At 37.8% G+C, this 21,483-nt stretch overlaps 1 protein-coding gene across 1 annotated transcript; it reads left to right on the top strand.

Moving 5' to 3' along the window:
* Positions 1-335: 335 nt before the first annotated feature.
* On the top strand, positions 336-17,704 carry CCDC110 (coiled-coil domain containing 110). The gene is made up of 5 exons (XM_019667179.1): positions 336-449; positions 2,991-3,336; positions 12,972-13,037; positions 14,239-14,360; positions 15,188-17,704. The coding sequence occupies exons 1-5, from the start codon at positions 336-338 to the stop codon at positions 17,324-17,326; spliced, it is 2,787 nt and encodes a 928-aa protein (XP_019522724.1). The 3' UTR covers positions 17,327-17,704.
* The last annotated feature ends 3,779 nt before the right edge of the window (positions 17,705-21,483 follow it).

The raw sequence follows: 21,483 nt of genomic DNA, 5'->3' as shown, positions 1-21,483 counted from the left end.
GATATTGACACCTACCTCACTCTATAAAAATCAATTTCAGATGACTAGCAAATCTAAATATGAAAGGTCAAACAATACAGCTCTTATAAAAAAGCATGGAAGAATCATTTCATGACCTTGGCAGAAGAGAATTTTGTGTGTCCAATCCCAAGGAGGGGAAGGAGAGCGCCCCCGTGTGGGGAGCGCGGGCATCAGCGTGCAGAGCAGGAGTGGGGTGAGAGGCGCAGCCCTGCATGGAATGGCTGACAGGTGGTGTCAGAGCCCAGGGAGGATGTGCAGGTCTTCTACCCAGAGAGGAGGCTCAGCATAAGGTGAGAGAGCCCAAGAGGGGTAAGATGGAGGGGAGACCCGAGTATAAGGTCCTGAGTCACAGCAGAGTAGGAGGGAAGGAACAGTGCAGGGTACTGGAACCCAAGCGGGATGACAAGGGCGTCCATGTAGGGACTATGGTGAGAGACTGGCGTTGACAAAATAGATATTTACAAGGGTATTGCTCATATAAGTAAACATATATATATATATATATATATATATATATATATATATATATATATATATATATAGAGAGAGAGAGAGAGAGAGAGAGAGAGNGAGAGAGAGAGAGAGAGAGAGAGAATAATGGGAGTCAACTTTCTCACTGTTGTTAAGGGAAATTACAAACATGGAAAACTGGAAAGAGCGCTGTGATGTCAGATAGAACTAGAGGTGCCATGAACTCATGGCCCTCAATATAGATAAATAGATACAGAAATAAATACGGATGTGAAGGTGCGTGTGTGTTTGTATGTGTTTATGTACATAAGTACACATAGAGCCATTCCCTAGCTCTATCCATTAAGATCGCCTAGGAGCAGCTATGTGCATGCTTAATGCTCACATCTTGGCTTCTAAAAGCCATTCTTCTCTGAAAGGAACCAAGGCAGCTCCTTGGAGAAATGGCTGATTTCAAGGCTAGGGCAGGCAAAGTATAGAATAAGCCTAGAACACCTGGGTATATCAAGAAAATGAAGACGTACTCTAGTAATGAAGGAGATATGTCAAAAGTACACATAGGCCAGCTAAAGAAATTCCCACTGACCCAATTAGGGAAATTTAAGCAACACTAGAAATCACGTTCACAACAGATGATAATCCATTATAACCCACTGAATGAAACAGGAAATGCTGAGTCCATGAGACTCTGAGTAAAGAGACGTGTCATGACAACTAAGGGCACACAAGATTTTGGACTGGATCCTTTTGCTTTTCTAAAGGACATTATTGGGAGAACCAGTGAAATGAGTGGGATCTGAGGATGAGAGGGTAATGATGTATCGACGTTAATTTCCAGATTTTAATGGCTGTATTGTGCCCATGTTGAAGAGTATCCTTATAAGATACACATCAATGTAGCCAGGGGTTATGAGATATTGTGTAGTGGCTTTTTAACTTACATTCTCCCTTCAAAATACTGCAATTTATTGACAGTGGTAATTTAATAGACACATTGCTGAAAACTTTTGCAGCTCTCCATAAAATATGAACTTCATCAATATCAATCACCAATGGAGAACATAAGTTTTCAAAACTACAATTTATTGAAATTGTCTACCATGCCAAAAGAAAGACTGTCAAATCTTCTTCAGACCATTTCTATATTACAGCAAGTAAACGTTGATATGATCATAGAGTTTCATTTCCATGAAAGCAAGCCATATATGTATTATATAGTAAATTATTGTACCATGACTTTAAATTCCTTACGGTGACTTAAAATTTGAATTTTCAAGTATTTTGTATTCTACCTGTAATGGTTGTTATTGCAAAATAAGTAATAAATACTCATTTAAAAATTTTACTTTAAAGAGCACCATTTTCTGAGCAGCACAAAGAGCGCAGTCATGCGGCCCTGCCAATCAATCTTTAGCTGAAGGAGCTCCAACCTCCAAGGAAACCTCCATCTTTTGCAAGTGGTTTACCCAGGTGCATAGGAAATTACCTTGCTTCAACAAATGAATACCAGCGTCTCTGCAACAGCTTCAATGTGTATATTTCCATACATAGTTATTTTAAGTTCATTATTGGAAATAGGGGGCCTTCTTTTAACCACAGCAAACAAAAGTCCTTTCATAATATTAGTGTTGGGCCGCTCAAACTCCTAAATCCTGAAACTACTCGATGGACGGTTGAAATAAAAGAAATCAAACAGTAAAGAAAACAATGAATACGGAAAAAGGGAAAAGTTTCCAGGTGCTTGTCTGTCTCCAAACATTTGCCGTTCTCCACACAGCTTTGGTCCAACAGGTGCTGTGTTAGTCAGACTGATCAAGATCAAGTCTGAGTATGATGGTTACCAGAAGGAAAAGGGAATGTGTAGGGGGGAGGTAGAAGGGTAAAGGAGGTCAAATGGTGACAGAAGGAGAATTGACTTTGAGTGGTGAACACACAATGCAATACACAGATGATGCATTATAAAACGGTACATTTGAAACCTATATAATCTTATTACTGTCACTCCAATAAATATAATAAAAATTTTAAAGTAAAAAAATGACAACAACAACAACAAAAGATCAAGTTCTGGGTCATCAGGGAAGACGACGAGAGAAAAACGCCCTAGTGAGATTGTTCCTGGGTTGGGGAGGGCATAGCTCTTGCAGGGCAAGCATCCCCTCCCGGACCCAGTACTGCGGACCTCCGCGCGTACCTTCCTCCTCCTCACCCCCACCCCTCCGCGTGCCCCTCATCCGCTGGTGGCGTCCCAGCCACCCCGTTACCAGGCAACGGGCTGCCCCGGCGTAAAGCGGCTGAGAGGAATGCATAGGGGAAGGCAGTTGGAAAGAAAGCTTAAGAAGCAAAAATGAGCCCGGGTAAGAGCCGAGCCGAGGACTGTCCCTTGAGGGGGACCCGTGGGCAGTGATGGAGGTATCCGCCTCCTCCGACCCCGGCCTTTTCACCCCAAGATGGGTCCGTTCTGGAGTAGCCACACCACACATCCTGCTTATCCCTAGGAGAAAAGCGCTGCCTCCTTCCCTGAGCCCTGCTGCCTCCGGCCACCAAGCCACCCTGTCCAGCCGCTGCTACGTGGCTCTAGCACGCCCTCCTGTGGCCGCTTAGGGCGTCGGCATCCCGAATCCCCACGCCTCGCCTCCCTGCTTCCAACAAAACCAGAACCCATTTATGGTTCTGTTACAGAAAAGCATCTTGAGGAAGGAGATGAAGTTGACTGCGTTCTCCTTTCAGCGTCCAAGATCCTAAATTCCTCTGAGGGGGTGAAGGAAAGCGGTGGCAGTGAAACAGGTAAAACCTCCAAGGCCAAGGCTCCAATGGCAGTGATATTTCTGTCTTTTACTACAGGTAACGGGTACGTTGCCTAAATCCACTTGCCCGACTTGTGTGCTTCCAGTGCATAGGTACTTCCGGTAACGATCATTATGGCACTAATAAATAGTTAACACAGCACATCGCTTTGCGCCAGGTATTGTTGTAAGCACTTAAATGTATCAACTTGTTTAAGTTCACAACCTTATAAAGTAGGTACTACCATTATCCCAATATTGCAAATGAGGAAACTGAATGAGGAAATGAAGAAAGGTTAATGAACTCCCCAAAGTCACACATGTAGCAAGTAATAGAGCCAGTATTCAGCAGGGTGGCTCCAGAGCCCAGGCCTTAACCACCATGCTCTACTTTACTGATTCTCTGAATACCAAAAAAGAATTGTTGATTTTTTAGAGACATTGAAAAGATATATACTTTCTCCAAAAGAAATACTTTTTCTAATAAATATTTGTGGACTACAAGATATCGATTGTATGGGGATTGTGTCTGAAATAAGCAATGAACTCCAGTTTTCAAGCTCCACATAAACCAGGAATAAGATATATAGAAATATCCAGCTAGGGGGATCTGAGAACTTTGAGTTTGGAGTCTTCCTTGAGAGACGCCCGAGGAGGCTACACACCTCTCAGAGGGGCCTGGTGTTCAGCATGGCATGCCAGGGAAGTAGCAGAGCACTGTGGGTGGAAGGCAGCATCTAGGTTGATGGGCCAAACTCGGAGCCCCGGTTGCCCATACCCACGTGTGGCATGTGGGTAATCCAGACAGAGGTGCTGAGAGAAGTGGTGAACAAGAGACCGGAGGTCAGGACAGGATTGCCACACCTTTATAAATCCAGGAGTTTCACAAATGCCTTGTCAAGGGCCCTGGAAGAAGGGGCTAGAGCAGCCACACCTAAGGAGACATAAGACAACCGGATACCCAGTGCCCAGCAGGATAAGCAGCATCTCCGTGGAAGCCAGCAGGACCATGCACAGCAGGCAGTGCCCTGACCTGTCCCTCTCTGCTCTTCTGCACCCCAGCATCCATGAGGTTATGCAGGTATCCCTGTGCAATCTGGAGGGGTAATGGGAACCCCCGAACAGCGGGGGAAAGTCCTCATAGAGAGCTCAAACGTTGAGTCAACTCAATACCTCAAAGACAGCATTTAAGGTCAGAAGGGATTGAGGTGCCTTAATTTGGCAATCATGTGTTCGCTAACATGAGTGAGAGTTAGGGCTCTGGAGAAAGATGCCAGCGTTTATAGAAAATGAAGTTACATGCACATAGCATATATGAGCTTGTTTAAAAGTTACTGCCTTTGTGGTTACAAGTACAGGATCGAGCAAGGACAGGTAGTCAATAACTGACAGATTTATATTTTCTATGGCAGGCGCTGCCAAGGATGGCAGTGACATCCTGCATACAACTACAGGCAAAATTGGGAGATATGACTTCGTTCCCTCCCCTCTTTCTGTTCTAGCTGCACTTCATTGTCATCAAGTGATGCATTGACTGAATACTAGCCAACAGAATGGCGACCTGATTTGCATAAATAATGCCGAGTTCTAAGAAGTTATATAACATTGCCGAGCTCTCTTTGACTTTAAAAAAACAAGTAGTTAGCCTAATTAACCCTCAATTTATTGAAATGGGGATGTGAGAGATACTTTCCAACTTCAGGATGTCCAGTGTGCTATTCCAGTGTGCTAAGTGCCCCTGTTCTATGCAAGCTTTCATTCATACATTCTCTCATTCATTCATTCATTTATTCATCTAACAAATATTTTTGAGCAAGTACTGTCCTAAGTACTGGAGATCCAACAGTGAACAAATATGAAAATTCCCTGCCCACAAGAAGCTTGCCCTCTAGTGGGGGGAATAAAGGGTATTGTGTGAGGATGGGAGCAAATCCTGTAGAGAAAAGAAAGGCAGAGGTGGCGGGGAGTATGCAATTCTATTTTAAATGTCACCTCATGTATCAGGTGACACCTGAGTGAAGGCCTGAAGAGGTAAAGGAGTAATCAATGTGGATTTCTAGGGCAATAGCTTTCCAGGCAGAGAACAGCAACTGCAGAGGCCCTGAGGTGGGAGCATGCCTGGCATGTCTGGGAACAGCCAGCGTGACTGGAGCAGAATGGTAAGGGGGACGTAGGAGAATGGTTCAGAGGGGAAACTTGGTAGTTCCGTGTAAGGATTTGGGGTTTTAGTCTCAGCAAAATGGGAAGCATTGGAGAGTTTTGAGCAGCCATCCTCCTCTCCATCTCAATTGGAGATTTTAAATTTACTGACTCATCATCATATTGATAATGCCCTTGCCTCTGCAGTAACGATTAAATGTTTCTTGAGTATGTGCTATGTGCCATGCACTAAACACTGTAGAATTATCCCTCATAGCAAGTGTGTGTAATACCAGGATTCAAGCCCGTGGTTCCCACAACAATGCCCCATGCAGATCGTGCCACATCTTATAAAGCTTTGTAAAAGAGTTACTTCTAGGAATTAATCTGAATTGTCATAGCAAAGCTCAGGGTTTGAGCCTGAGAATCACAAAGCTTTGACTACAGAGTGTCTTCAGATCGTATAAATCTTTCACATGTTTAAAACTCATTTGTTTGCCTTGGTCTGTTAGCTACACTTAATCTTTCTGTGTACACTGAATATGACATAATCTTCTCCAAGTTTCAGAATAAATTCCCCATATCTTTACTTAATCACCTCAGAAGTCATTCCACTGGTAATTATCTTGTTTTTCACTTCCAACACTTAAATATGAAACAGCTAGAGAATTTAATATGAATAATATTTCTTGCATTCCCAAGAGTATAAGCTTATTCAGGGCTGAGACCTAATCTTCCACCTAGTCTGTATACCTCCCAATATTGTACATTTAGCAGGGACTTAAAAAGTAGTGACGTGTGATTGTGTTCTCTGTCCTGTGAATTTTTTATAATTTCCCTTCCAATTCTAGAATCGCCTAATTCTATGGGGTTTTTTAGCATTGCTGAATTTTACATTTTTCTTTCCTCTGGGAATAAGTAAAATTCCCAAATGTCTCTGAAACTCATAAAAAAAACAAAACAATTATTTTAATAGCTTTTAAAAATGGAAAAATCCAACTCTCTGCCTACCCTGTATCATCACTGAATCATCTGAACATTGCCTGAGAAAAACACTCACTTCTGAGTCCTACCATGGATCTCAATGCTATTTGGAAAACTTACCGTATTTCCCCATGTATAAGATGCACACTTTTTCGAAAAATTTGGAGTCTAAAAACTGGGTGCATCTTATACAGTGGTTGTATGAGCGCAAAAACAAGCATGAAAAAAGTGGGAAGTGCAAGTTAAAAAAAATCTACAACCACTGTATAAGACGCACCCAATTTTTAGATCCCAAATTTTTTGAAAAGTGGTGCATCTTATACATGGGGAAATACGGTACTTTGTTTCCCAGAAAATTGTTTTTCAAACCCTCTCCAAGATAACTATTTCACTCTTCTTGTCTCCTCAAATCTCCAGCACCACTAGCCACTACCTCTCAACTTGTAACATGATCTCGCAATAAGAAAAAAACAAGCAATCAGACCCAAACTCTCTCACCTTCAGCCTTCAAATTCGCTAACCTACCTACTTGGGTACCCATATTCTCCTTCCCCATTTATATGAAAGGGTTGTCGCTGCTCAATCAAAGGTCATTTCCTCCAGATCCTATTGCTCTTGGAAATCTCAAGTACTCAGCTTCCGCAATTAGCCTCCTTCATTCTCTGGAATTATTTTTCTTTTCCCATCATACTATAGGATTCCAGCAGCAAACAGGCATGTTAGAATCTCCCATGGTTAATAACATCCTTCTTGACTTTCGCATCTCTTCCAACATGCACCCTATTCCACTAGGCACTCTATTCCTTTCTGTAGTAAAACTAGAAAGAATTGCCTATACTCAATGCTGAACAAATCTTCACGTTCCATTCTCTTCCCAAATCACTTCATTTGGGCTCTGCGCCTGTCACTGCACAGAAGCTGCCCTTGTCCAGGCTAGCAGTGGTGACCATACTGTCCAATACAGTGTTCATAACCACTCCCCGGAACCAGAGGCTGGAATATCCAACTGCCTGTCGACAGAAATACACTTCGACAGACACTTTGATGTGTAACAGAAAACTTAACTTTAACATATCTAAAAGTGTTTTCCCTAAAATATGTTCTTACTCCATTCTTTTCCATTTCAGTAAATGACATCATCATTCATACATCTGGTCTCACCAAAACCCTAAGGAGCATTTTCATTCTTGTCTTTGGGCCACATCTAATCCTCTAGCAATGCTGCTGTCTTTATCTCCAAAACACATTACGAATCCACTGATTTTTCTCCATCTCCCCCACTGCCATTCTGGTCCAAGATACCTTTATCTCTCACTTGAATTATTGCAATAGTCCTGCAGTTGCCACCCTATCATCCGTTATCATGCAGTAGAGTAACCTGTAACCACTTTTAGTCAATCAAATCGTACTCTTGATTGAAACCCCCCAAAGCTTCCCATTTCACTTAAAATAAAAGCTAAGCCCCTCAGGTTGACCTGCAAGTCCCAACAGTGTCTAGTCCATCTCCTCCACTGACTTGTCGTACTGTGCTCCCATCTGCAGCCATATTGGCTTTCCTTCTGTTCTGCAGACACAGATAACTTCTTCTGCTTCAGGACTCTGCTGTTTCCTCTGCTCCAAATTCTACCTTCAGATGTTCACAGGGTGGGCCCTTCTTATCACTGAGGAGTCTCAGCTTAATCCTCAGATAACCAGATAGGCCTTTCCTAACCACCCTCTCCAGTGCTGTGTCCATCTTCACTCACTGTCACATTAGCCTATTTTTTTATCACAATTTGAAAAGCATCTTGTTTATTTCTTTGTTTGCTTTTTAAATTCTGCTTATTCCTTTAGAATGAAGGCACCGTGAGAGCAAGAGCTTGGGCTGTCTTAGTCATGGCTGGGTCTATAGTAGCTACAATAGAGCACACCACAGAGTGGACACCAATATTTCAATGAATGATGTGAAGAGAATGAACCACTAAAACATGAAACATTACTTAAGGCTAAATCATTCACTTATAATAATTATTCTAGACTTTCACATAGAGATTTTAGAGCCAAGCAAGGTCCCAGACCTCCCTACCCCTAACCCAGTACCAAATGAAATGAACAACAACAGCAAAAATGCTAGAAAACCAGTAAAAATGTCACCAGCAGCAATTGAATAAAGAAGGGGGCACCCTCCCACCTCGGGTCATAAAATTAGAAAGTGGAAGCCAAAGGTAAAAAAAGAAGATTCTGGCAAACTCTAGCCTGGCCCCTAACTCTGCCTCTGACTTTCAGAAGCAATAAGGCAATTCGAAATCCTGAAAATACTCATTAATCTCCCAACCCCAAAATGGGAATACAAAAAGACCGAGGAAATGCCTGTGTCTTTCTATTATCAGAGTAGAGGAGCTGCTGCTAGAACAGAGGGGTAAACCTACAGGCTGATCAACAGTCACTTACTTTGCCCAGAGGAAAGAAAAGGTTCTGGGCAGGGCTACCACTAGCCCATGAAGTTGTCTTTGTGTGGATTAGAAAAAGGTACACCCTACACTAGGTGGCTGCAGACCCACACAGGGTGCAGCTAACTCATTGGAGCAGTGCACGGGGTGAATTTCAGCCCGCACATATTCTTTTGTGCAGTGAACAACCTGCACAATCCTATGTGGCAATCTTAGTTCCAGGACTACATACGGAATTGAGGGAATCACCCGCATCAAGAGAGTATTTCTCTATGGAAATAGGATACACCTCCCCCTAGGCTTCTAACAGTCTCAGGGAACAGCAAACCACACACCACCAAAGATCACATGCTCCAACAACAGCTTCACACAGCTACAAATGTTCCCCCCTCCAAGGTCCCCTCACCTAACTTTGAAGCCGTAGAAAAATGCATAGGAAAATACACTGGCTCCAAAAACAGTATCTCGGAGGGCTAGGCGAAGGGGACTCAGGGAAGGATGTCAAGAAAAAACAGAAATACTGAGCAGAATTGCTCAGGCTGCCCATGAGCCGTAGGGGAAGCAGCAGCATGGTAACCGTGCACACATACTGTGGTCAAAAAAGATGGAAGCGATGGAGGGAGAAACACATGTAGAAGCAGCATATAAATCCCATGTTCTTTCTTTTAAAACATTTATTTATTATATCCCCTGACTAAGCCTTTAGATTCGTTTTGGCTCCGTATTTCTTAATCGGTGTTAGCAGAAGGAATTCTGTCTTTAGCCTTGAACTTGCAAGTCCTCCTAAAGAGACAAGAAATCCGTGCAGAAGAGGGAGGCTGTTGCTGCAGGTGCAGGAAGGCGATGGAATTTTGAACAGTAAATCCATTAAGAATAAAGTCGAAGGCTTAAAATATTTACAATAATAATATCCTGTCTTTGTGTTAAATGGCTTTGTGGAAATTATGGTTACAGAACAAAATTAAACATCATAAAACTTCACAGTGTGAAAATAATATAACTAGCAAATATCATGAAAAGTGGGGGGTAGCTGTGGGAGGAAGTAGAATGCTAATTTTCTCATAATTTACTCCCTTCCTTGGCAGGGAGTAAATCAACACTGAATACAAAAGAATTGTATGTTATTAAAAAACCATTGAAATTCCAATCCGTTAACCCTTTTCATTATAGTTTTATTAGTTTAGAGTGATCTCATAGGAAATAATCTCTCATGTAGTGAAAAAAAAATCTGTATACTAGCGATATTTGCAGTTTTTATTCTATTAAAGTAAATATAAATTTAATACTATTTATTTTAAAGTATTATGTATAATAGGATCCCACTGTTCTAAAATCATTTCTATTTTTTCCACATATATGCATAGGAAAGGGTGTGTACATAAAATTAACAAGTTAGTTCTGGGTGGTGGATTCCAGGTGACAGATTCTTTTTGATTTGCATTTTGATCTTTTTGAGTTCATTAGAAGAGCTTGTTTTAGAGTCTGAAAAACTTCGGGAATCTCTGCTACACTGGTCCAGACCTCACTTGAGTTTTTTTGTAGCTCTCTGAGATGAACGTTTCAGACTCTCACTTCACTCTCAGGAAGATGCAAAGCTGAGCACAATACCCAGATGGACTTGTTGTCCCCTCCCTGCCCTGGGATGAAGATGGGATTCTTCAATGTGTCTAGGCTCTGAACCCGAGTTGCCCTCTCAGTGATGAGGGCCAGATGGTGAGGAGGGGGGAGATGTTATACTTTTCAACCAGCTTCTATAACATCTGGCAATCTGGCAGACTGTCATTCCCAAGGAGAAGATGTGCTGGCCTCTTTCAAAAGCTTCTCTTAGGGCAGAAACTGTCAACCTAGGGACACATTCTATCCTAACTCTCATTTCATTCAGGACACTGAATGATTTTTAAATTCTTTAATAAAAATGCAAAGCAAGAATCCCTTCTAGCAAGGGAAGTAAAAGAAAAAAATAAACATATGGGATTACATCAAACTAAAAAGTTTTTTCACAGCAAAAGAAACCATCAATAAAACAAAAAGGCATCCTACGGAATGGGAGAAGATATTTGTCAATGATATAGCTGATAAAGGGTTAATATCCAATATTTATAAAACACTCATTCAACTCAACACCAAAAAAATAAACAACCCAATTAAAAAATGGGCAGAGGACATGAATAGACATTTGTCCAAAGAGGACATTACAGATGGCCAACAGACATATGAAAAAATGCTCAACCTCACTAATCGTTAAAGAAATGCAAATAAAAACCACAATGAGATACCACCTCACTCTTGTCAGAATGGCTATCATCAATAAATCAACAAACAAGTGCTGGTGAGTTTGTGGAGAAAAGGGAATCCTGGTGCACTGTTGGTGAGATTGCAGATTGGTGCAGCCACTGTGGAAATCAGTATGGAGGTATCTCAAAAAACTGAAAATGGAACTACCTTATGATCCAGCAATTCCACTCTTGGGTATCTATCCAGAATAACCCAAGACGCTAATTTGAAGAAATATATGCACCCCTATGTTTATTGCAGCTCTATTTACAACAGCCAAGACTTGGAAACAACCGAAATGCCCATCGGTAGATGACTGATTAAGAAACTGTGGTACATTTATACAATGCAGTATTACTCAGCTATAAAGAACAATGAAATCTTACCTTTTGCAACAATATAGATGGACCTAGAGAACATTATGCTAAATGAAATAAGTCAGACAGAGAAAGACAAATATCATATGATCTCACTTATATGTGGAATCTAAAGAATAAAATAAATGAACAAAGTAAACAGAAATCATCTCAGCTATATAGAGAAAAAAACTGATGGTTGCCAGATGGCAGGGGGTGGGGATTGAAGGAGAAGGTGAGGGGATTAAAAAGCACAAATTGGTAGCCACAACATTGCCATGGGGATATGAAAGACAGTTTAGGGAATATAATCAATAATGTTGTAAAGATTTTGTAGGGTGTCAGATGGGCATTTGTCTTATTAGGGAGACCACTTCATGGACAGTGTAGATGCCTGACCACTGCGCTGTACACCTGAAGCTGAAGCTAAATAATATTGAATGTCAACTATAATTTAATATATATAGTCACGGGATATGGAGTACAGCATAAGGAATAGGGTGAAAGGAATTGTAACAGTTATATACAATGTCAGAGGGGTACTAGATTGGGGGAGTGGGGTTATCACTTTCTGAGAAGTGTAAATGTCTTACTATTACATTGTTTTGTACACCTGAAGCCAATAAAAAAAATTACAAAGCAAGCAAGTAGTCAAACTTTCTAGGAAGGAACACATGCCTCTTTATAGTACTTCACTTAAGAGCATGACAAAAATTATGCTCTGTTAATCCAACTTGTCTTCCATGATAAGGAAGAAAAGCATCACATTGCTGTTTCATAGACATTAAGACCTATACAGTAGTTTGCCAAGGGTCTTCCCATAACATGAGGATTTGTATGTATGTGTGTGTGAATATATATATATATATATATATATATATATATATATATTCCTAGAAAGAAGATATGTGAATGTTTGAGAGTTCCAAGTTTGTCATTACAAGTTAATGGTTTATTATAAAAGTAAAACCACCATTACAACCTAAAGTCGATATTTTAAGTCAAGTGAGAATTAGTTCTTAAACGTATTCTGTGACTAGCATTAGGTTATTCCTAATGTAAACATCAAGATTCTTACTGTCTTCATCTCACTGTCCAAGAATATTAGCAGATTGCTTTCCATTACAGTTGTTTAAAAGTAAAACTTAAGAATTCAATCACATGGTTGTTCAATTTTACTTTCTAGAATATGGCTGCATATCAGAATCAGAACATCAAATTCAACCACAATCAGCATTAAAAGTGAGTATATTTCATTGTATTTTCTCTGAAAACTTGTGTAAAGGCTGATCTTTTTCAGAATAAATACTTCCTAAATGTACATGGGTTTTCCACCAAAATCTTCATGAAAATGTATTGGAGAATTAGCAAGAATGACTAACAATGTAAGTCACCTGACAGTCATGTGATCCTTTCTGGTAATTCGGGGATATGAAAAAATCATAACAATTCAAGTATATGTTCACTACCTAAAAATACTCAATCCCATGCCTTGTTTAATTTTGTTATAGGTCCTTCAGCATCAACTGGAATCATTTCAGGCTCTCCGAATACAGACCTTGCAGAATGTCAGCATGGTATGTTTCATTTAACATACATATATACATAGGAAATATAGAAATTTAAAGATACCATCCCACATTTCTAAGCTGACGATCATTGATTAGTTGAATAGTTGATATAAAATATAATAAAATAGAGTCAAAAACATTTTCTAGGCTCAAAATTTAGAGAAAACTATATTCTGTTATATTTGGATATGAGACAAAAAGAAATAGCCCTCACTGATTTCTTAAAACATATGTTTAAAGTGCTACCTATCTATAACTACAAATAGGGACTCTTATAAGTGATATAAAATCTAACCCAAACTGACTAAGGGAAAAAGTAGTAGCTCAGGTAACTGACAATCCTAGGGAGTTTTCACTTGGGGATGGCTTACTCCATGCGATCAGGACTCGTGCATCAAGGAGCCAGTCGCACTCCTTATCTTGGTTTGCTTTCCACAGCAATGGACTCTCAGACTCTACATGGTGGCTAAAGGGCTGCTAGAAAATCCAGGCCTTTATCTTTCCAGGTTCCAGTCATAGAAGAGACCATGCCTTTATCTCTCAATGGTTTATACTGAAGTTCTTGGCCTAATTCTGACTGTCCCAAATTGGGTCATACACAATGCTTGAATCCATCACTGTTCAAATGGAGGCAGGGCTCTGACTGGTTAGCTGAGTCACCTGCCACCCCTGGAGCTACAAGTGGGATCAGTGCCACCAAAGGCACATGGACTTTATCCAGAAGAAATACAGGGCAGTGTTAAGAGAAGGTTAGGGGATGAGTATTGGGGTTGCATAACAACACATATTCACAGAAGACCTGGTATAAACTTCATCTGCATAATTCTTGTACTAGAAGCAATTGCAGGGAAATAGGAAGAAAAGGGCAACGACTGATGGTGACAGAATAGATTTCATTCTGATGTCAGACACCAAAGGTCTCTCATGTACTCAACAATGTAAAAATCAAACATCTAAAAGTATTTGAATATACTTCATAAAATTTTATTTTCCTAAATTAAGTCTTTGATTTTATAGTCACATAATAAAGGCATAATTTTCTTAAAGATTCCTTTAATTATAGAGATTACAATAAATTAAGTAAGTGTATGTTTTATGTGATAGGGAATTTTTACATGAAGGAAATTTAAAGGTATTTTTTAGTTACAATATCTATTATTCCTGTATATTCATAAGTTTAAAAATCTGAAATAAAACCTAACATTCTCAATTTATCCTTTAAAGGTGCAGTCTGAAATCAGTGAAATATTGAACAAAAGTATTATTGAAGTAGAAAACCCACAGTTTAGCTCAGGGAAAAATCTAGTATTCAATACACACATTGAAAAGGTAATGTTATTCTGTACAAAATCATTCTATATTTAGGTACTTCAAAAATGTTACTACAACCAGTTTATCTTCAATTTTACATTTTCCTCTTCTTCATAGGGTGATTGGACTCTCAGACATGAAAATAAGGAAATTCCTGTCCTGAAAACCCTAAAAGATGTGCGTTTGCCTCCTTATTTCTGCAACATCAAGTTTCCCTTAGGAGAGTGTGTGAGGGGAATTGGACTTAGTCCAGATGCCTAGATTATCAAGTAAACAAAATACAAGGCAGTTTTTATAGCCTATCTGCCCACTTAACAAGTTTCTCTACTTTTAGGATTGACCTAGACCTGTGAATTCCCTAGAGAAGGTTCAAACTAGAGTCACTGTGTCTATACTGATTAGAACTCACAGTTCCAGGATGGTCCCAGCCCTAGAATCACCTGAAACTAGGAATGCAAGCTAAGGTTGACAAATAGCCCAGAAGTAGAAATATTCATTTTCCTTCAACTTCCATTTGACCTATTGCTTCTATCTTTCCCAACTATCTATGATGGTCTCTTGAGAGGTGCTAAATTTCTATTTCTGAAATTGAGGGGTGGGCCAATGTTCTCCACCCCCAAGGAAATAAGTACGATTTCTAAGCAAATTGTGAAGACCAGAGTTACAGATCTCAACTGTTATATTTTCTGGAGAAAATGAATCATACTTGTTAGGCTTCTTTGCTGTATAAATGAATAAAGTGTCCATTTGCTTGCAAAAATAAACCTTCCACAAAATATTATCTTAATTTGTTGATCATGTGGCAAGTGATAGTACATTTATAGTGTGCTTTTTATTGTTACTAGCCTATAGAGAATCAAGAAGCATTCCTTTCTATGGAGAAAAGTCATCATTTTGAGGATTCCAGGACTCTTCATTCAATGGAAGAAAAACTCAGTAGCAATAATGTCAACAGTCTCTCTCAAGGTATAAATATTCCATCCCAGATACATTTCAAGGACATATTAACTCTAAGAACTTCAACAGATAATTCAGCTTCAAGCATAATTATGAACCCTTCAGAAAATTCTGACATGTTGAAGAATTATAATAACCTTTATAGCTGTCTGCCTAATGCACCTCAAAACGTGATGTCTCAAGCTGATACAGTAATTCTGGACAAATCCAAAATTACTGTGCCTTTTCTCAAGCATGGATTTTGTGAAAATTTAGACAATATTTGCCATTCTATCAAACAAATGAAGGAAGACCTTCAACAGTCACACGACAAGGAACTGGCACTTACAAATGAACTTCATACTTTAAAAACTGATACAAATGTTCAGAGTAATAGTAAATATGACCTGTCCCCCATCCACAAGGAAAAAATTAATTTTATCAAGGAAGAAAATATAGAAAATAACTTAAATGAAGATATAAAATCAAAGAGAATTTCAGAATTAGAGGCATTAGTAAACAAATTACTCCCACTCAGGGAAACAGTGTCAAAACTCCATGTGAATTTTTGTAGGAAATGTAAAAAATTATCTAAGAGTGAAACACACAGGGGAAAGAAGAATGAGAAAAACAATAAAGAAATCCCTATTACCGGCAAGAATATTACAGATTTAAAATTCCATTCCAGAGTTCCAAGACATACACTGTCATTCATTGACTCAACAAAATGTGAAATAAAAGACAAAGAAAGGCAACCATTTGTGGTAAAACAAGGATCAATAATATTTGAAAATGAGAAAACATCCAAAGTCAATTCTGTTACTGAGCAGTGTGTTGCAAAAATGCAGTACTTACAGAATTACCTAAAAGAATCCATGCAGATACAGAAAAAAGTAGCAGAACTAGAGAATGAAAATCTAGCCCTTAAGACCAAAATGAAACCTCTTGTATTTACCACACAATCTCTGATACAGAAAATTGAAATGTATGAAAAGCAACTTAAGAATTTGGATGAAGAAAAGAACACTCTCCACTCCAAATTAATTAAAACAGAAGAAGATGGCAAAGAATGTCTTAAAGAATTGAAAAAAATTATTGGTAAATACAATGTTCTCCAAGGACAAAATAAAACTCTAGAGGAAAAAAATACTCAACTGTCTTTGGAGAAGCAACAAATAATAGAAACAGTCGATCAACTAAAAGATAGGGAACACAAAACTCAAAATGATATGGCTATTGTCAATAATGAAAATAATCGAATGAGTACAGACATGGAATCAATGAAAACAAATCTTCTATTGATACAAGATGAAAAGAAAATGTTAGAGAAAAAAACACACCAGCTTCTAAAGGAAAAAAGCTCACTTGAAAATGAACTAAAAGAAAACAAGCTAGAGATAATGCAGCTAAAAGAGAAAGAAAGATTGGCAAAAACTGAACAAGAGGCACTTCTTCAAATAATAGAAACAGTTAAAAATGAAAAAATTAATCTTGAAACAACATTACAAGGATCTACTGCTGCTAGACAAATGATGGAAAGAGAAATTGAGAATATTCAAACATACCAATCTAATGCAGAAGAGAATTTTTTGAAGGAAATAAAAAATGCAAAATCAGAAGCAAGTATGTATAAGAATAGGTTATCTGAAATGGGCAATGAATGTGAAATGTTATCAAAACTGGTAATGGAAATTAAAGCAGATAATCAGATTCTAAAAGAAGAACTAAAAAAGCATAGTCAAGAAAATATAAAATTTGAAAACAGCATCAGCAGACTTGAGGAAGACAAAGTACTTTTAGAAAACTATGTAAGAAGTATAGAGAATGAAAGGGATGCCTTGGAATTTGAGATGCGGAATCTGCAAAGGGACTATTTAAATCTAAGTGAAAAAACCTGTAGTCAGCATAGTGATCTACCAAAAACTGGTCATATTTCAAGAAGAGAGAAATTCCATTTTGACAACTATGACACTTATGAAGACACCTCTAGTCCCAGGAGTAGGCCTTTAGCTCCTGATTTGAAAGGTATGTATATTGTGGTGTATTAGTAGAGATGTATTTGAGATTCCTTTAGCCTATTGGACACTAGTCAAAGGACAGCAAAAAGAAGGCAACTTTTAAGAGGAACACAATTTAGTTTTGTAAGATGTGTATACGATTTATTATTATACATAGTGGAATTATTTAGGGATTTTGCTCTTTTGATAAAATTCATGTTGTTTTATTTATATTACTTCTCTACATTGTATATGCACAAAGCAACTTTGGGAGGGAGCAGGGGTTTTTATTATTATTTTTCTGAAGTATACTTAGCACTCTCACCTTAAAACAAATCATTCTTTTTTTTCCAGGAATTCCAAGTAAACTCTATCAATTGCTTCCCTCCAAGATATGTAAATAAATTTCTAAAATTAATGTTTCAAAATACTTTGTCTATGTACCTTTTTCCCTGTGAAATAATTTTAATTTTAAATTCACTGTGACATATGACTACAATTACCCTGTAATTGATTAGAGACTAGTTTTTTTTAATTAGAAATTGTAATTAGACATATATATATATATATATATATATATATATATATATATATATCCCCCAGGGGAATAGATAGGATTTTTTTCCTTGTCGTACCACATTAACTATATTTTCCAGAGCATTGTCTTGTTTATGGTTCTAGTTCATGTTTATAATTCTGATAGATATCCTTTAGAAGGTAAGCAAATTTCTTCCTAAATCTTGCATTCTAAGAGGTTTTAAATGGACAGACTATTTAATTTTATCACATGACTTCTCAGCATCTATTGGGGGGAACATGCATTTTTTTTCCATTTTAATATATTAATGAACTTAATTATAAGAACAGATTCACTAATGTCAAGCTATTTTAGCACAGAATAATAAATCTTATTTTATGTTCTTTTAAAATGTGGATTCCATTAGCTAATCTTTGCATTAGGGTTTTTATAGTAAGTTAGGAATATTATTTTCCTTCTTATGTTATCCTTGTCCAGTTATGCTAGCCTCATAAAATAAATTGAAACTTTTCATAGTTTCCTATAATCAAGACAATTTAAATAACAAAAGATTTGTTTTGAAGATTTGATAGAATGTAGCTCCTTAATAATCTAGACACAATATCCTTTTGGCTACTAGGTTTAACTATTATTTCTGGTTTTTCTACCCTTATTGGTCCATTCATGTTTCTAGTACTTGTTGAGTTACTTCTGGTAACAGTTTTTTCATTTACTTTTCAAATTTATTTGACATAGGATTGTACATATTTTAACTACTACCATCTCTGTGGTTAAATCTATTTCAAACTCATAATATAGTCTATATTCGTTCATCTGTCTCTCTTTTTGCTAGGAAGGCTTTTCAAAACACCAGTTCTAAGTTTTTCAATCTACTTTTCAATTGGTTTGTTGTTTTTCTCTCTTTTTGAATTAAGTAGCCCATTTTATTTTCAATCCTTTTCAAATATTAACATAAACATATAAGCCTATACATTTTTCATCTTATTAATTAATTCTTCAGCTTTGGCTTTTATTATGTATTGATCTGAGTTTTGAGCAGTAATTGGGAAGTTAGCAAGACAATAAAAGGCATATGGTAGTCCAGGAAAGGAAAACTGCATGGGGGCCATCACAATAGCTCAAAACACGACACATTCAAGGAATTACAAGTAATTCAAGGTGATGGTGATTGTACCACAGTACAATTCATTCAATCAACAAAGATTTACTGAGAGCCTACATAATGTGTCAAACATTATGCTAGGTGCTAACAACCATAAACAAAATAGATATGGTCTTATGGTACTTACAACCTCAGAAGTGATATGAGCATTAATAAATATTATGTGAACTTAGAGAGTGCTATTTGAATACATAATGGGGGACCTAACCTCATCTCTAAGATCAGGAAGGCCTCCTTAAGGGAGAATATTTTAGAAGAGATCTGAAAGTCATCAAGTTGGAGTTAGTAAGCTAAGATGACAACGGATGCTGGGAAAGGTTCCAAACTATAGGAAATGGGTAAATCGCTTTCAGGCAAGGGATAGCATGTATCTCATTTTAAAGGTGAAATAAGTCTACCTAGGTGGACTGAAGAGAGCAAGGGGGAGTCATAAGAAATGAAGCTGACGGCCGAGAAAGGAGCCAAGTCTGAAAGAGCCTTTTCACCCTGGTATGAAGTTCGCTTTTATCTTAAGGACAATGGAATCCCACAGTGAAGGGTTTTTAAGTTAGTGAAGTAGTGGATTTAATGGTAAAAGATGATTTCTGAATAATTTCAAGATTTAAGTTACTTGGTATGTGGATGTACCATTAGCTGAGATAGGGAATAATTAATGAAGAACTAATTTAACAGGCAAAATGATAGATTCCATTTTGGATGCATTACATTTGAGCTATCTTGGTGATATTTTTAAAAAGATGTCTTGTAGGCAGTTATAAATAGAAGTATGATTCAGGATAATGTTTTAAGCTGGAGATATGTTTTATAGGTAATAGCTGAAAACACAGAAGAAAGTTTGAAGAGAGTCTGTGAAGACCTTGGATTGCATTAATATGAATGTTATATATGAAAAAGGGAAATGATAGCTCTTACATAGTCTGAGATGATTAGACCATAAGAAAACAGTACATTCAATCTAAGCCTCATCTTTTTGAAAGGAGACATATTATGACTCTGTAGGAAAGGACCAAGTGATGAAGGAACTGAAAAAGATGTCATAAGAAATAAACACCCAGAAAATGAAAAGTTACCTTCAAATATGTAAAGAGTTGTCCTGTGTAAAAGCATTATTTTTTTTCCTATATGTGTCTAAGTAGTAGAAAAATAACTGAGTAAAAACTTGAAGGAGACAGATTACAATTCTATACAACATTTTCCAAACTGATGGCCTAAGATTCCCACTGCTGTCACGCTGGTCTAAGCTGCCACCAAATATTTTCTATCACAGCGGCCTTCCTGCTCCCACTCTTACCTACCTATAGCCAATATTCCAAATATCAACCAAAGGAATCTTGTTAAATGTAAATCTTTAATATGACATGCTTGTCCTCAAAACTTCCAATGGCTTCTCATAACACTCCAAACAAAACCCAAAGTCTTGACTCTAACCTATAGACCCTCGGGATTTAGCTCCTATATATTTCTTAGTCTCCTAACATCCTCTATCTTTCACAAAATGCTGTAGTCACCTTGGGCTTTTTATTGTTCCACAAACACTCTAAGATCATAGTTTAAACATAATCCTACATTATTTTCTTGAGAGCACTTGTCTTTACCCGATGTTATCATCTGTCTTCCTAGTACCCAGGACCATGTCTAGAACACGGTAGGCACTCAATGGTTGTTACAAGAATGCTGAATGAAGACTCAGCCATCATACTGGAGGGTACAGGCACAGTTTGGACATTCACTTGGTAGGAATGTTATGAAGAGTTTTAAGCATCAAATTAGACAAGATGAGATTTAGGTCCCTTCGTAACTAAAGTGTAACGATTACATATTGGTTTACGAAGAATTTTAGAAATATATATATAAATTTGGAAATATTTGTTTCTCTACCTGTCTCCCACAGTGTCTAACCTGTGCCCCTTCATAAGGTATAGAGAAGGATAAATAGGAAACAGTTTTCCTTGTCAATTAACTTGTACACTACATTTGATTTCCCATGGATAAGTAACTTCCAACTTACTCTGCTCTCTAATGCTATTGAAGACTACAGAGTGAATGATATAACTTGAAACCATTTAAGAAAGATCACTGTTTCTGTGGAAAATTGGGGAAGTTGCCCGGGAACAAAATGTAACAATAGGTGGTTAAAAGCAGCCAGACTCCTGGGCCTTGCCACAGTTGGCTGTGATACGTTGGATCAGTAACTTAACCTTTCTCTGCCTCCATTTCTTGATTTGTTAAGAAGATTAAGTGATGAGTAAATATAAACATATTAATGTGTAAACCCTATGGAATGGGACCTGGCACACAGTAAACACTTATGTAAGTACTAGCTATTAATGCATTTTTGACATTTTAAACAAAGTACCATGATAAAAGACTCAGTTATAATTGACAAAAATTGAAATGAACAAATTACCTTACACTTTATTTACAACAGATTATTTGATAGATAATGATGGATCTAGTCTTTTAAAGTTTTACATATAATTTTCCTCAGCTTATGAAACATTTTTAATT

Source organism: Hipposideros armiger, unplaced genomic scaffold (assembly GCF_001890085.2).
Source record: "Hipposideros armiger isolate ML-2016 unplaced genomic scaffold, ASM189008v1 scaffold_488, whole genome shotgun sequence".
Taxonomy (NCBI): domain Eukaryota; kingdom Metazoa; phylum Chordata; class Mammalia; order Chiroptera; family Hipposideridae; genus Hipposideros; species Hipposideros armiger.
The sequence above is the reverse complement of the archived record's forward strand: the minus strand, read 5'-3'. Positions and strand labels throughout refer to the sequence as shown.